The following is a 14798-nucleotide window of genomic DNA, read 5'->3' on the forward strand; positions in this document are numbered from 1 at the left end:
CATACATTAGATATGGCAACCACCGTAAATGCACTGGTTGATACAAGATGCATTGGACGAGATAAAAGTCCAACTGTGCCAATCATTGATGGTGTCTCCAATATTAAACGGGAAATACTTGACCAGCAAACACTGGTTATGATCATTTCATGGCTCACGGTAACAATGATAAATAGAAAGAGAATTTAAGATTATTTGACCCTTTTCATAACAATCACAAACATGTCATCGCATCAGAGAAAACAGAAATCACAGATATTCTAACTTGTATTTTATTTGAAAAATACATTTTTAAATAGATCAATTTTACTCAGTGCAGTGGTCCTTTTAGGGTCAAACTGTGCACAGTAAGACTGTGCAACCTTTAAATTTGTATATGTTATACTCTACTCCTCTTTTCTCTGAGTCTGAGTACCAACTCAGGCCATCCTGTCGAACAATTTGCCCACTGAACTCAGACACACTTAGCCTTCAAATTTGTCCTTAAAACTTTTCCATTTTTGAAAGCCCGTTATATTTTTTAGCTATAATTTGCATAATTTGGTGTGTTTAAGTTAATTCCTGTTCGACTTAGTAGAGCTTCCCCCTTGTTGAGAATTTTAAAAAATAATTGTGAACCTGATTTCAGTTGCTGATTAGCTCTTCCAATCCCCTCATCACTCCCTGGGCACACATACTCCTGATTTTCAGTTGTTCGTTTGTCGGATCTTTTTCATGTTGCTGCGTTTCACCTCGCCTGTATGATTTCCTGTGTTACTTGTTAGCTTTTGCAGTGAGTGTTTTTTAAAATCTCAAGACCATCTGACAGTTTTTGCCTGTCTCTCTTCTCAGTCCTGTATTTGGATCCGCTCTTCCACCACCGTGATAGGGAATCCAACGGAGTGTGATAAGATTATCTTTTTACGTGAACAACAGTGCCCCATCTATAAATGATACATAGAACTGAAAAATTACTAACAGCAGGCAACAAAAGACTCATATGCATGTGAATTTGAGGTAGAGGTGATTTTTTACAATCAGATTGACATTCTTGCTTTTTACATATGCAAATATAGTTGAGGCCAAGCCATAGACGGGGGGCTCTTGTTCTCAACGGTTCTCAACTCTCAATTGAAACTAGGCTTGCCTCCTTCATTTTGTTGTAATCAGCTATGGTTAGTGCTATTGTAACACTGAACAAGTCAAATAAAATATGTCCACGTTGCTTCCCTTTTTCAAGTTCTCCTGGGAACTTTTGGTTGAATCTCAAAAGGCTCACGAGGCGTGCGATCACTTTTGTGAGATTCACTGACTTTGCAATGTTACTTTTTCAGTTTTTACATAAAATTCAAACCTTTCATAAGACAGATCATGAGAGACGATGAATGCTGTACTTTTGGAAGCACGTCCCCATTACTAAGTTCCTGTCAGCTTAACTGATGTATATAAACCGGGGATCTCAAACTCAGGCCCCGGCTTGTTTTCCTGCTTCAAAACGCCTGATTCAGTTTAAATAGATCTCTTCAAAAGATTGTTAAATTCTGCACAAACCAGCTAATGAGGCATCAAGCTGAATCAGGTGTGTTGGAGCAGGGAAACATCTAAAACCTGCAGGTCAGCGGCCCTCGAGGGCCAGAGTTTGAGATCCATGATACAACTGTAAGTTCCTGTCTTTATCCTGGTTAGTTATTAACTGATTTGGTAAATAATAGATGTTATTTCCTCATGCACCAACCCATGAATTTGCAGTGAATAGTACTGAGTTATTAGTACAATAATTTAATAACTTTTCTGAGGAACCGAGAATAAAAACTGTCACGTGTCGATGGTGGAGGTGAGGAAGCAGGACCCAGGTGCAGACAAAGACCAAGAGGCAGCAGGAAAAACAATAAGCACAAATACAGAGGAGGGTGATTGGTGAATGAGTGCAGCTGAGGATAAGTGAACATAGGTGAAGGGAGTGGAGCTGATGATTATACTGAAGAGAGACTAAGGAAACAAGTGAGGAAGTGACAGGACCCTAACTAGAAACAGAATGGAAAACAACATCAGAACAACGCAGATCATGACAAAAACTGGCCAAATATCATGATGTCAGTGAAGCCTTCAGCCAATCTTGGCAGAGTTTTGTCGTCATAGACTTGGATTTCCGCAGGTGGATAAAATGCTTTTGAAATACCCGTGCCAATCATCTATGCAAACGTTTTGTGCAACTTCCTCTATAAGTGACAATTGTAATAATAATGATTATGATGATAATGAAGAAAACAGGCGTGGTCATTATTTACATGCTTGCTATGAGTCACTTTTCAGTACATAACTATCTGGTGAATCATTGTTACTAATGACATCTCAACGATGAGATGTTTTTGAATGTTTGAAAAAAATCTATGTTTTTTTCAAAAGATTAAAGCCATTGTTGGCCTGACATTTTTTTCCTAGAAATCTGGAGTGGACTACAAGTGACAGCTGTACCTGGTGAAATATAAGCTGCACCCAGTGTTCTCCCCACAGATCTGTAGAAAGAAGATGCTGGACTAAAAGTCTCACGATGAGAGAAGATAGCATTGTTCAGAATTGTACTTTTTGTCTTTGTTGGTCTGATAAGAAAGAACAAATTCTATTCGCTTGCTTTAAGGGGATGAATGTAACCATTTCCTGAAGTACATACGGTAAGCAGTAGATTATTCAAATAACTAATGATGTTTTCCACTGCAGCTCTAATATTTGCTCTAAAAGCTGATGGCTTCAAAAAGGATGAGGATGCTCTAAACAAATTAGTTATTGTAAAGAATCCTGCAGAATCCCAACAGCACTCTTTATTTGTCACAACTCTGGAATGGGTTCAAACTAATTAACTTTGTGTTGCCTGGATTACAGTTTAGTTTCAGAGTCGTAATTTACTAAATTGGGTTGTGCTATAACTGGCGGCCTGTCCAGGATGTACCCCGCCTCTCGCCCATTGACTGCTGGGATAGGCTCCAGCCCCCCCGCGACCCGATCGACGGATTCAGCGGTATAGATAATGGATGGATGGATGGTTGTGCTATAATAATGCAAACTGCCTCAATCAATATTTTCATATTGATAAATGCAAATAAGTGAGAGCAAACATATATCTGTGTAAATCATGGGGAATAACGATGAAACTCCATAATTCTCTCAAGCTCTTCAGCTTTATCATTTTTGTTCAGTTTCACTGTGGGGAACATCCTCTTTGCCACCATAGCCAGCAGAGTATTGGAGAGTATTGCTTTTTCACTTGTGAAAATGTTTCCTTTAAAACTATAACATTTACTTGCATGAACAGGAAAAAAAATCATAGAAACAGACATTTTTTAAGTCCCTCTTCTGTAGTTATAAATCCTACTCATCCTTCTCCTTCCTGCAATTCCTCGCGGCCTCAACTTTCATAGTGATTTTTATTTTCATCCATTGGCTTTAACTGTGATTTGTGTGAATAAACAATTGGACTGGAGGGTAAGTGTGAGCAGCCTGTGACAACAATATATGTCACATTTAAAAAAATTATCTGTATCCTCTTTTTAATTACGAAGCTTGATAATAAAGTGATACTTTATATAATCTCTGATATGATATATATATGAGTAAACCACCATGTAACAATGTTCTAAAATTGCAAAAGACGAAGCATCCAAAGGTCAGAAAATGTATAAAACGTCTGTAATTTCAGTGCTGCAGACCCATATCACAATCCAAGGGTAAGTGTGATGAAATTTTCATTGCAGTGTGTGTGTCTCAAGCTATTAAGAATTTTTCCAACCATCTTTTCTTAATCCTATGATGTTTTATGTCACAGAAATGGACTCAGGAAAAGACAAAAGGAGGTCATTTTTTTTTAGCTCTCGACCAGACTCCTATTATGCTGATCTATCCCCACCTCCACCTCCGCCCACCAGAATATGACAGTTCCTCCCCGCTGTCCTGCAGTCTGCATCTCAGCCATGTCATGCAATGGCCAGTTCTAGTATAGGAGCAATTCAGCCATACATTTTAGAACCAGAGAGCAATATGACTTTGACTTTTTATTTGTCATTCAGACATCCACTTACAGTGTACAATATTGAAGAAGGGACAGAGTACATCATACAAGGTCGTATGCAAGTGGAAGTATAGTATCAGAATGGAAATGAAATCATCATAAAAGCACCAATCAAGCATCTGGCAGCAGCAACCGGGACTGAAAATAGTGAAAACCTGTTTAATACGACTCCTTTAAGCTGGGAACCAGACAATTCTGAGAGCCCACGTTGTGGCAGAATGGCTTTTCATTTGCAAGGGTAGGACAATATAAGTAGATTATAACCATGTTTAATAAAGTTTTTTGTAACAAATGAAATGTAGATAATAAAACTTCTTTTCACAAACTGATACCGACTGTTATGGTTACACTCAGTATAGATATTTGAGCACTAAACTGAAGACTGCACTGATCATGTGAAGATCGAGCACTTTGAGGCTTCTTAAACTAAAAACATGAGAATGACATTTGCTCCAACGAGGAAACGCTCATATGAGTCGTATTTCCCTCCCTGTTCGTAGGGGTGGAACTTAACAGGACACTGTTATGGGCCATGAGGTTATGAACAAAGGATTTTATATCAATTGAGGGACTTGTTGCATAATCCAGTCAACAGTGATCCATATATTTCACTTAGAATCACTAAAGTCAACCACAAGTTGATGAAGGAAATATTAGAATATTGAAATATTTAATTGCATATCTGAAAAAATTTGACTGAATAATGGAGCTACAAGAAAACATATATTTTTCAGAACAAGTGGACAGAGACATATCAAGGAATCTGGCGGTCGCTGGCAGATTCAATTGCAGAGGCAGAGAAAAATGGTTGGAAATTAAGTTTATATATAACAACAGGTACGTTTGGAGAGGTAGAGTCTGTAGAGGGGTGGGCAGCATTTTGTTGGCAGGATGACAAGTGGTCAGGATTCCTGAAGAGGATAAGGACAAGACACCTTAGACAGGAGTAAAGACAAAGTAAGGAAATTCAAACTTGACTTGAGCAGCTAAACATGAGTTTTACCATTGCTCCAAAGAGCAGGTTGAGAGCAGGTCAGGAAAATATACTGCCATCAGGAGATGTCCTTCCCGCATTTTGACTTCCACAGGAAAACACTTCGCCAATGACAATTTTTATCTTGGGAAAGAGAGGCAGAAAGACAGAGTCAGATCACAACACTTTTACCATACCATACCATACCATACCAACTTTATTTATAAAGCACTTTATACACCCACAGGACCAAAGTGCTATACACAATCATAAAATACAATACAATCATAAAATAGAGGGGTCAAATATAAAAGCAGTACTAAAGTAATTAAAATGTAAACACAATAAAACAAAGTCAAACATCTCAGATTGTGCCAAAAACCAAAGAAAAAAGATGGGTCTTAAGTTGGGATTTAAAAACAACAAGTGAAGAGGCCTGTCTTATGTCCAAAGGAAGGTCATTCCATAGCTTGGGAGCTGCCACAGAAAAAGCACGGTCCCCTCTGAGCTTGCGCTTTGTCTTTGGGACCCTGAGAAACAACTGGTCAGCTGACTTGAGGGAACGGGAGGGTGTGTAGGAATGTAGCAGCTCAGACAGGTAAGGAGGGGCAAGGCCATTAAGAGCTTTAAAAGCAAATAAAAGGATTTTAAAATGAATCCTAAAATATACTGGCAACCAGTGTAAAGAAACTAAAACAGGGGAAATATGGTCAAATTTTCGTGTACCTGTTAAAAGTCGTGCAGCAGCATTTTGAACCCTCTGAAGCTGGGAAATGCATGAATCACTGACGCCTGAATATAGTGCATTACAGTAATCCAGCCGTGAGGTCACAAATGCATGGATTGCTGTTTCAAAGTGCTGTCTGGGAAGAATGGGTTTAACTTTTGCTAGCTGCCTTAAGTGAAAAAAGCTGGATTTTACAACAGCTCTAATGTGAGCTTCCAGCTTAAGACCAGCATCCATCTTGACCCCTAAATTTGTAACAACCGGCTTTACATACTGAGCCAAGGAGCAAGCATTGGACAGAGAGTCTTCATTGGAACTGCCAAAAATCACTACCTCTGTCTTATCTTCATTAAGTTTCAAGAAATTTAAAGCCATCCAGGCCTTCAAATCTTCCAGACATAAGAACAGAGACCGAAGAGAGGTGGAGTCTGCTTTCTTCAATGGTACGTAAATCTGTGTGTCATCCGCATAACAATGAAAAGCAATCCCATATTTCTTAAAAACAGAACCAAGAGGAAGGAGGTACAACAAGAAGAGAAGAGGGCCTAGAACTGAGCCCTGTGGGACACCACACGACAGACACAAAATGTACGCTTGGCCAAATAAGATTTAAACCAATCTAGGGCTATATGACCAATGCCCACCCACTGTTCCAAATGGGAAAGTAAAATTCTGTGATCAACTGTGTCAAAAGCAGCTGATAGATCCAACAACACCAAGACAACACAGTCACCAGAATCAGTTGCTAAAAATATATCATTAAAAACTTTTAAAAGAGCTGACTCTGTGCTATGAAATGATTTAAAACCGGACTGAAAAACCTCTAAAATATTATGTTCAATGAGATAGGCCATTAGCTGATTACAGACTACCTTCTCAAGAATTTTTTAAACAAAACTTTTACTGAAAATAAACCAAATCTATATTCGAAGGTACAGTGAACAAAGCTTAAATGTCTTTTGTGATCAAATGATAGTTAATTGTGAGATTATGAAAGCTAAAAAGAATGTGTTAAAGCAGGAGCACCATTTGATTTTCCATTTAGAAAATGCAAATGGTGATAAGAAATATCTTTTATGATGATCTAAAACGATCATTAGCGAGTGGGCGGGCTCAAAGCTCAGTCATAATATCAATGGTTTACAAAGTTTTCAAGATGCTCCGAGAGTCTGAGAGTGAGAGATTATTTCAATTTGTTACAATAAGAGTTTGCTTTTAAAGCCTAAACTGAAAACACTCTTTTCAAACACGATGTGTAACTTCAGTATACGTCTATTACACTTCTTATACAAACTTTCAGAAAGAGGATTCACTGACTAAAACTATGTAGTTTAATTTCTGGTGTTATGAAAACATGCGTGAAAGAAATGTTCATGCAATGCTAATAATGCATTTATGAACCTTTAGGAAGCAGAACGAGACAGGATGATGCAGCCTCATTGCCAAAAGTTGGCGCACAGAGTAGAATGTAAATATAAAAAGACTGCAATGATTTCCAAATTTCAAAAGCCAATTTTTTATGCACAATGGAACGTAGAAATCATCAAATTTTGAAAGTGAGAGATCACTATTACTATTTAATGAAAAATATGAACACATCTGGAATTGAACAGTTGGAAAAAGTTAGGAATAGCCCATGTTAACCGTCTCCTCTTCTTTTAACAACAGTCTGTAAACATCTGGAAACTGAGGAGACCAGTTTCTGGACCTTTGGGAGAGGAACATTGTCCTATTCTTGACTGATATAAGATTCTAGTGGCTCAATAAACAAAACATTTCAAAATGAATTTGTCTTTTTCAGCTTAGACTTTAAGAGGATGGGAGCATTTCTGGATCACATTCAAATTCTTTTTCGCATGGTAGCACTTTAACTGCCGTGATTTTCATGAGAGAATCATACCTGTTCTTATCTTACCTGTTTTTAATGCATCATGGGCTTCCAATTTTGATTTTCAGCAGTTGCCCCTGTGCCCAGAAATGTGTCATTCTCTGAATCAATGGATGATATTGTGTACTGTAGATATTCTAATGTTTTTCGTGATGTAACATTTTTGCAGATTGCTGAAATTCTGCCCATATTTCATTCTAAAACACTCGGCCTCTCCAAGGTGCTGCTTTAAAAACCCAGTTATATTACTGACCTGATGTAAATTAACCTGATAAGTTGCAACATGTTCCTCCAGCTATTTTGTTTCTTTTTCTTTTATTAGTACCACCTACTTTTCTAACCTTTGTTGCCCCATTCCATGTTGCTACAATTAAATTCAAGATGGGGAAATTTTTTTCATGAGATGGCAAAATGTCTCACTTTCAACATTCAATTTTTTTTATGTTCTTCCCAGTATTTTTGGCATTGGGTTTGGGCTTTTTATATTGAAATAATATTAGCATTTTACAGAATGACTTTTTCTAATGCACAATTTTTTTCTTAAAAATTACATTCTATTAGATTGAATATGCCTTTAGATAATCAAATTAAGTTGCTATCACAAAAAAAAGCTACTTAAGCCTTTAATCTTGTTTTCATTTATTTTCATGTGACATTTATTTCTGTGGTTGGACTGGGAATGTCTGCCAGGAGTGCACCTAAAAATTTGACCTCCTCACTGACATCAATGACAAATGCAGTGGGGGACAGATGTCGGTACTTGGAGTTTTCCCCCTGAGGAAAAAGTTTGTTGTCTCACCTGAGCAGCTTTTACACGGTCTTTCTTGCCAAGCTGAGAGGTCAAAGTGAGGAATGCTAGAACAATGCACGGGTTGGTTACTCTTTGAGATGACTCTGAAAGGATCAAGGGGCACAGATGTAATTCCAGTGTTGTCACAGATGATTCTGGACAAACTCACAGAGGACAGAGCAGCCCTCTGTCCCAAAGTGAAGACGCCTGGGTTCTGATACCACAACCTGAGAATTTCAAACAAAAGAGGACATCTTAGAATCCCATTCTCAATTAATATATACATCAATGTATGTGTCCACACTTATACTGACCTGTCACCCTGGCGGATCCTCTGGAATTGGGTTGCAATGAGGCAGGCGAACAGAGGCCCCACACGGCCACCTTGCACAAATGGCTCTGCAACACCTCCAAGCCAAACGTCAATGTTGTCGGGCGTCCTATAGAGGGCCAGAAGCCTGTGAGCCAGATCGTTGTTGTTCAGAACCTGGCCCAGCTGTGCTTGGTTACGAGGCTGAGACAGACCACAGAACTTGCGCCATGCATTGTAGCCTGGATAAGCAAAGAACATGAAGACAAAAGAGTTGAAGACAATTACGAAAGCAAAGACACGTCAGATGAAAAAGATGGAAATAATTGAGCATGTACCAGGCAGGCCATGATCGCGTCCCCTCTGCATGTTGAGAGAGCCCAGATCCAGAGCCAGACGTTTCACAAACTGGAAAAGCTTTTCTCTCAGAGCGTTAACCATCATGTGATCCTGGGTGGCTAGTTTAGCGGGACGGCCCATGAGACCACGAAGCAGAGGGTCAATTCCACCTGGAGAGAGTCAATATTCAATTTGGGTGCTGGATCAAGGAATGAGACTTTTGTTCAGTTGTCTTTGTGAAGCTTACCTTCAAAGACGAGTCTCCAGGGGGTGAAGAAGGCCTTGAACAAGGGGACACTGGGGAATTGAGGGTGCTCCTGGTAATTTGCACCCAGTCGGGATAAAGCCGGCTGAATTGCCAAATGGGCGAAGCGGTAAGCAGCTGTTGCAAAGACATTGGCGATGCTTGGGTCAATGTTGGGATTGTAGCCAGGGTAACGTCCCAGCTGTCTGCACATTGCTTCGTTGCCCACAATTTGCGGCAGATAGTCTCTGAACACAAATGTCTGAGAGAGAAAAAGAGGTGTCATATGAGCATTTGATATGTGCTTTGCAGAAATATGAATTATCTCTGACTCTTTGGTGTTTCTACCTGAGTGTAAGCACCCATGATCTTGCGGGCCTCCTGGTAGAGCGTCTCACTGTCCCATTGTGGGTTCAGTCTCTTCAACTGACGAGCCAGGCGGTTGTGCTCACGCATAAAGAGTGTGTGAATGGATGTCAGGGCCATGTTTTCATCCACACGGACGTCACCTGCACAGAAACAATTGAGCAAGAGTTTATATCCCACTTAGACTTTCATGTTTTGAGCCAGCTGATATGGAAGTTGAAAAGGTAGATCATCCTTCCTCGTTCGAATTCTGCTGACCTGTCCAGGGTGTATCCCGCCTCCCGCCCAGTGGCAGCTGGGATAGGCTCCAGCTCCTTAAAAGCTTACTTCCAGGATAACTTACCTGCAATGAAGCAAGGTATCTCCCTGGCATTGGTGTCGTTGGTAATTCTTCTGCGAGTAGCACACATGTTCACCTGCATGCTGTGGAAGGGCAGAAATTCTCGGCCGTTGTCAGTGAACTCTGTGTTAACACGCAGCAGGCCTGCATCACTGCTGAAGTCACGAAGATTCTGGGCGAGCTTCTCCTCAGAGCCGTACACCTGTCCGAGATCCAAGAAGGCGGTCAGCGAGTTGATCTGTTCTCTTTTGTTGGGCTCCCTGCCAAAGTTATAGGCTGAGAATCCTGTTCCACAAACAGGGGCTGATCTGAATGCAGGGATGCAGTTGTCTGGGCGTATGGGACGGGAGTCACCAGGGGGGATCTGTTTGTAGAAAAGGCTGAGTGTAAGTGAAAGAACCGAAGAGTTCTGAACTTTGGTTTGAGCTTAGACACCAACCGTGATAGGGATGCATGGCTCAGTTTGCTCGCAACTCTCGTCACAGTTCACCCCGTTGCTGAAGGAGCGGATGCTGGGTGAGAAGGGTGTTAAGGTGAGGTCGTGGTCATTCCACTGGCCAAACAGGGTCACCATGTGACTGAGCGCCCTGTCGCTGACTACACCTGCATCTGTTGTGCTTAGGATGTTGTTGGATACCTGTCTCACCTGAGAATGGAAGAAGAATACTGTCAAATTGAATGTTAATAACCATCTTCATATATCAACCAGCATCTGGGGAATCACATATCTTACCAGTGGGAGCATGAAGTTGTTGATTGTTCGGTTTCTGTCTGATCCTTTTGGTTGGGAGATACCATCGTCATACTCAGCAGGCAGCCAGCGGGTGAAGGGAGTGTTGGAAGCTCCGAGGCGAGGGTCATTTCTAAAAAGCAGACAGGAGATGTCCATATTTGGTAACGCTGCTTAAGAAATCCCACAGAAGTGAACACATCTTCTGTGGTATATGGCCTAAGATGTTCAGCTGAATTTCACAAATACTCCTCTTGATGCTCAGCTCTAATCAGTCTCACAGGGAGCCTGTCAAGTCTCCATTAGTTGCTTTATTGAAATACAGAGTTGTTTTTGCTATGCACACAAAATGAGGGATACTGTTATTCTTGAGAGCAAGGTATCAAAAAGGGAGATGGTTTGCTTATACATCTACCTTATGAGGTCTGCTTTGAGAAATTTGAGACATTTCTCGAGTTTCTGTTTTTCATGGTCTGAATTTTGAAAATGTGCATTTAAAACAGCATTTCATCGCACTTCAATGTTTCTCTTACAAGTTGTTGCAGACGCTGGTGGCCGTACGATACTTGTTGATATTTGCTGTAGAGCGGCACGGCGGAGGTCTGACTCGAGCAGCACATCCAGTTATTTTGGAAAGTTTCATCAGATCTTCTTCTGTGAGCAAATCTGAAAGACACGTTTAAATGTTTAGTTAAGTACTGCTTGGAATCTTTTCCCTTTGCCCACAGTACAAAACAGTAACCTTTATGTATACCTGTAATTAGACTAGGATAAGTGAGAAAAACAATGTGAGCACCATCTTTGTTTCTGAAGCTGCGTGTCTGACCTGTTGCATTGAGAGAGCGCTTGTGCATACGATGCACCCTGTCGTGGAGCAGACGGAGGGTCTGTGCCATGTAGTCTGCAGATCTCACAGCTGAGCGAGTGTCACCACGGGGCTGCTTCATGAGCCGAAGAGCATCATGGGGTTTCACCACATCCCTGCGGACCCGCTTCAGACTCCTAGAAGACAAAAAAGTCCCATAGTTGAACATCAAAATCTTTTTTGAGAGCTTGTAACTTCTTTTCACAACCATCCAGCTTTGGAGTTACTTTAATCAACTGATGTATGCAGGAATAATTTGATGAACTCACTCCTCTCTGGAGTACTTGTATGCATCATCCACTATTTTCTTTGCTTCTTCAAAGCATTGTTGCAGGAAAGGACTTCCCAGATACACATCTGCAAAAATAAAAAGGTTAAGAAAAAAAAAAGTAAAAATATGGAGATGAAAAATAATCTGGCAAACATGTGAAAACATGTCCTGAGTGTGGATGAACCTACCTGTGGGTTTGGAGTGAGTGGGCACCAGGCTGATGCCCAGGACAAAAAGGACAGAGAAAAGCATCTCTGAGAACAAAATGTAAAACAGAGTTTAAAAAGTAGTTAAACTGAGTTTTTAGGAGGCATTCAAATTTTCTGTTCTGTTTATCTGTTGCCTGAAAAAAACACTGTTAACCTGTTAAAAGACTAAATGAATCTTGCTGCCGGTGTCTGTGAAGATTTCCTTAGAGGTTTCAGATGGTTGCTGAGATCTGGAGTTTGTGATGCTGTGTCGGACATCACAAGCCTCCTTATATTCAGTAGAGCCACCGGAGGCCTCGCCCTCTGGGTTGAGTAGGTAAGCTACTATCAGTAAAGAGAACTTCCCTCTTCCTATGTGCAGCTTTTTGTCTAGTCAGTTATTAGTTCTGATCTCCATTACAAAGCTTTTATAATAAAAAGTGTAACAAGTTGTACATAGGGGCACAAAAGTAGTGACATTTTAAAGAATTTTAATGACAGTTTGTTGTTTTCATTATCATTTAAGTGTGATTAAGCAGCATTGTGCCCACTTTTCTTCACATTCTTTGACTGTGACACCGATAGCCTTTTTACGGTCTACGGTTTGGTGGGTTTGTGTTTTTCAGGCACTACCTCACCCACTGCTAATGTGCAGAGAGAAGGGTCTGAAGAGGTCAAACATCCAGAAAAAAACTTTTAGAATGATCCCAATTATGTTAAACTCTATTTTTCATTTCAGTGTGGTGTATTCATTTAACTTGTATTGAGTGTTTAGAACATTTCGTGTTGTTTTTCTTAGTAGATGAGTTAACAAATGTTGCCTCAGTTTGTCTGGTGGCCAGGCCCTCAGTGTTAACTAATTGTTCAGTATGTTTTGAGGCTAGAAAACAAGATAGCAAAGATACAGAGTTCCACTCTTAAAGGAGTAAAGGTGAATAAATAATAAGGATAATAGCGACAATAGTGTTCGACTGAAGGGTGTTAGGTCTGAGAGGAAGGTTAGTAGCATAGAAGTACTGGAGGGAAATGTACTATCATTGCTTCTGATCACTCTCTGCACCTTAATTTTGGAGTACAAAACAGAGTCCCGTCATCTGCAGAAACACTCATGACTCTGCAGCTGTGGGATGTATTAGAGATGGACAAGAAGCTGAGTACAGAGAACTGGCTGACAACTTTGTGGCACTGTGTGGGCACAATCTGATCTTTAATGAGAACAAGACAAAGGAAAAGATTGTGAATTTTTGGAGGAATAAGCTAAACACTCTCTCCAACCCGAAAGAGAAAAGGAGGAGGTGATGGAGAACTACAGATCCATGTGTGTTCACCTGGACAACGTCCATCTGGACATGCAACACTAAGGCTGTCTACAAAAAGGGAAAGAGCAGACTATGCTCCTTGTGAGAGCTGAGGTCCTTCAGTGTTTGCAACTGGATGATTTTTATTTTCTATAACTCTGTGGGTGAAATCTGCTTTGCAGCCATCTGTTGTTGTAACAGTATCAAAGCCAGAGTATTAAAGAAACTGAGCAAACTGATAAAGAAAGCTGGCTCTCTACTGGGGACTGCTCTGGAGCTGAGTGGACAAATAATGTTGCACAAATTGCTAAACATACTGGACAAAGCTGTTCATCTTGTACAGAACATGGTGATAACACAGCAAAGTGTTTTCAATCAAATGCCTCTGCAACAAAGAATTGTACTGGGAAAAAAGACAACTGTCATGAATATTTTACACTTGTGAAGATATGTTCTTGCTGCATAAGGAAGGATTTGCTTCAGTTTGCTTGAAAATGGCTTTTTCAAAGTTTCTCATTTTCCACCATGGCATTTTGTGAACAAGCACTGGAATGTTAAATGATTTTCTTATAAATTTGTTGACAAACGGGAGATCCACCACCGCCTGTCATGAATGTTGCTTTTGCACCAAATTATGATTACAATCATCTGTTGACATCCCCCTTTTAATATAGCATAATTTTCCTCGTCATTACTAGCCTTGCAAGATGACAAACGTTTTAAACCTGCTGATTGTGTCACAAAATTTTTTAGTGAAGTGTGATTTCACGAGCTAAACAAAGTCAAAGAGACTTGAAATTTTAATGCATACTCCACCCATTTGATAAATTTACTCACTACTAACTAATCACTGTGACTTATTGGCCTTTTGGAGACCCTCTCCCCTCAAAATTTGATGGATAGGGCACAATAGTAAAAGGGGGAACTTTAAAAAAATGAGCTGCTCCCAATGTTCCCTGCAAAGATTTGAAGAAGGAGCTTCTGAAATAAAGCTGCCATGATAAGAAAAGATGGTCTCTTTAAGAATTGCGCTGCTTGTCTTTGTTTTGTCTTCAAGGCAAGAGACGATAAATTCAATTGTAACTGATGAGATTTTGAACCCGATGGTATCGAAAAGGACGAGGATGCTCTAAACAAACTGAGCTATCATAAAGAAACCAGCAGAATCAAAACAGCAGTGCTTCCCTTTGACCAGTGTTGTGACCCTGGATTAGGTTAAACAATTTCACTCCTTTTTGGCTCCAGTAGGGTGTTAAAGGTGACATATTTCACCTCTTTTTAAACAAGTTAGAATTGGTCTATGGGCTATACAAAACATGTTCATGAAGTTCTTTGCACAAAATCACTCTCACATAAAGAGATTTCACCAGCTCTATTCTTGCCAGTTTCAGTCTCTCCCAAATTGAGCCGTTTAAAGGGCTCTGTCA

At 40.2% G+C, this 14798-nt stretch overlaps 1 protein-coding gene across 1 annotated transcript; it reads right to left on the reverse strand.

The window, feature by feature from the left end:
• Positions 1–1794: 1794 nt before the first annotated feature.
• On the reverse strand, positions 1795–12280 carry LOC142373341 (eosinophil peroxidase-like). The gene is made up of 14 exons (XM_075456542.1): positions 12249–12280; positions 12074–12139; positions 11884–11971; positions 11576–11751; positions 11283–11415; positions 10753–10882; positions 10459–10665; positions 10023–10383; positions 9662–9822; positions 9317–9575; positions 9069–9239; positions 8735–8972; positions 8430–8647; positions 1795–1910 (listed from the first exon to the last, which is right to left on the reverse strand). Exons 2-14 carry the CDS (start codon positions 12135–12137, stop codon positions 1795–1797), a joined length of 2322 nt encoding a protein of 773 aa, XP_075312657.1. The 5' UTR covers positions 12138–12139; positions 12249–12280.
• Positions 12281–14798: the final 2518 nt, after the last annotated feature.

The sequence above is a fragment of the Odontesthes bonariensis genome, chromosome 22 (genome assembly GCF_027942865.1).
Source record: "Odontesthes bonariensis isolate fOdoBon6 chromosome 22, fOdoBon6.hap1, whole genome shotgun sequence".
Lineage (NCBI taxonomy): Eukaryota > Metazoa > Chordata > Actinopteri > Atheriniformes > Atherinopsidae > Odontesthes > Odontesthes bonariensis.

Excerpts from the sequence above, each read along its gene's own strand:
- LOC142373341 (XM_075456542.1), bottom strand. The coding sequence starts at position 12,137 with ATGCTTTTCTCTGTCCTTTTTGTCCTGGGCATCAGCCTGGTGCCCACT. Across the intron at positions 8,648-8,734 it reads AGGATCCGCCAGGGTGACAG|GTTGTGGTATCAGAACCCAG; the intron begins GTCAGTATAAGT and ends TGAAATTCTCAG. Across the intron at positions 1,911-8,429 it reads ACCGTGTAAAAGCTGCTCAG|CTGCACTCATTCACCAATCA; the intron begins GTGAGACAACAA and ends ACTTATCCTCAG.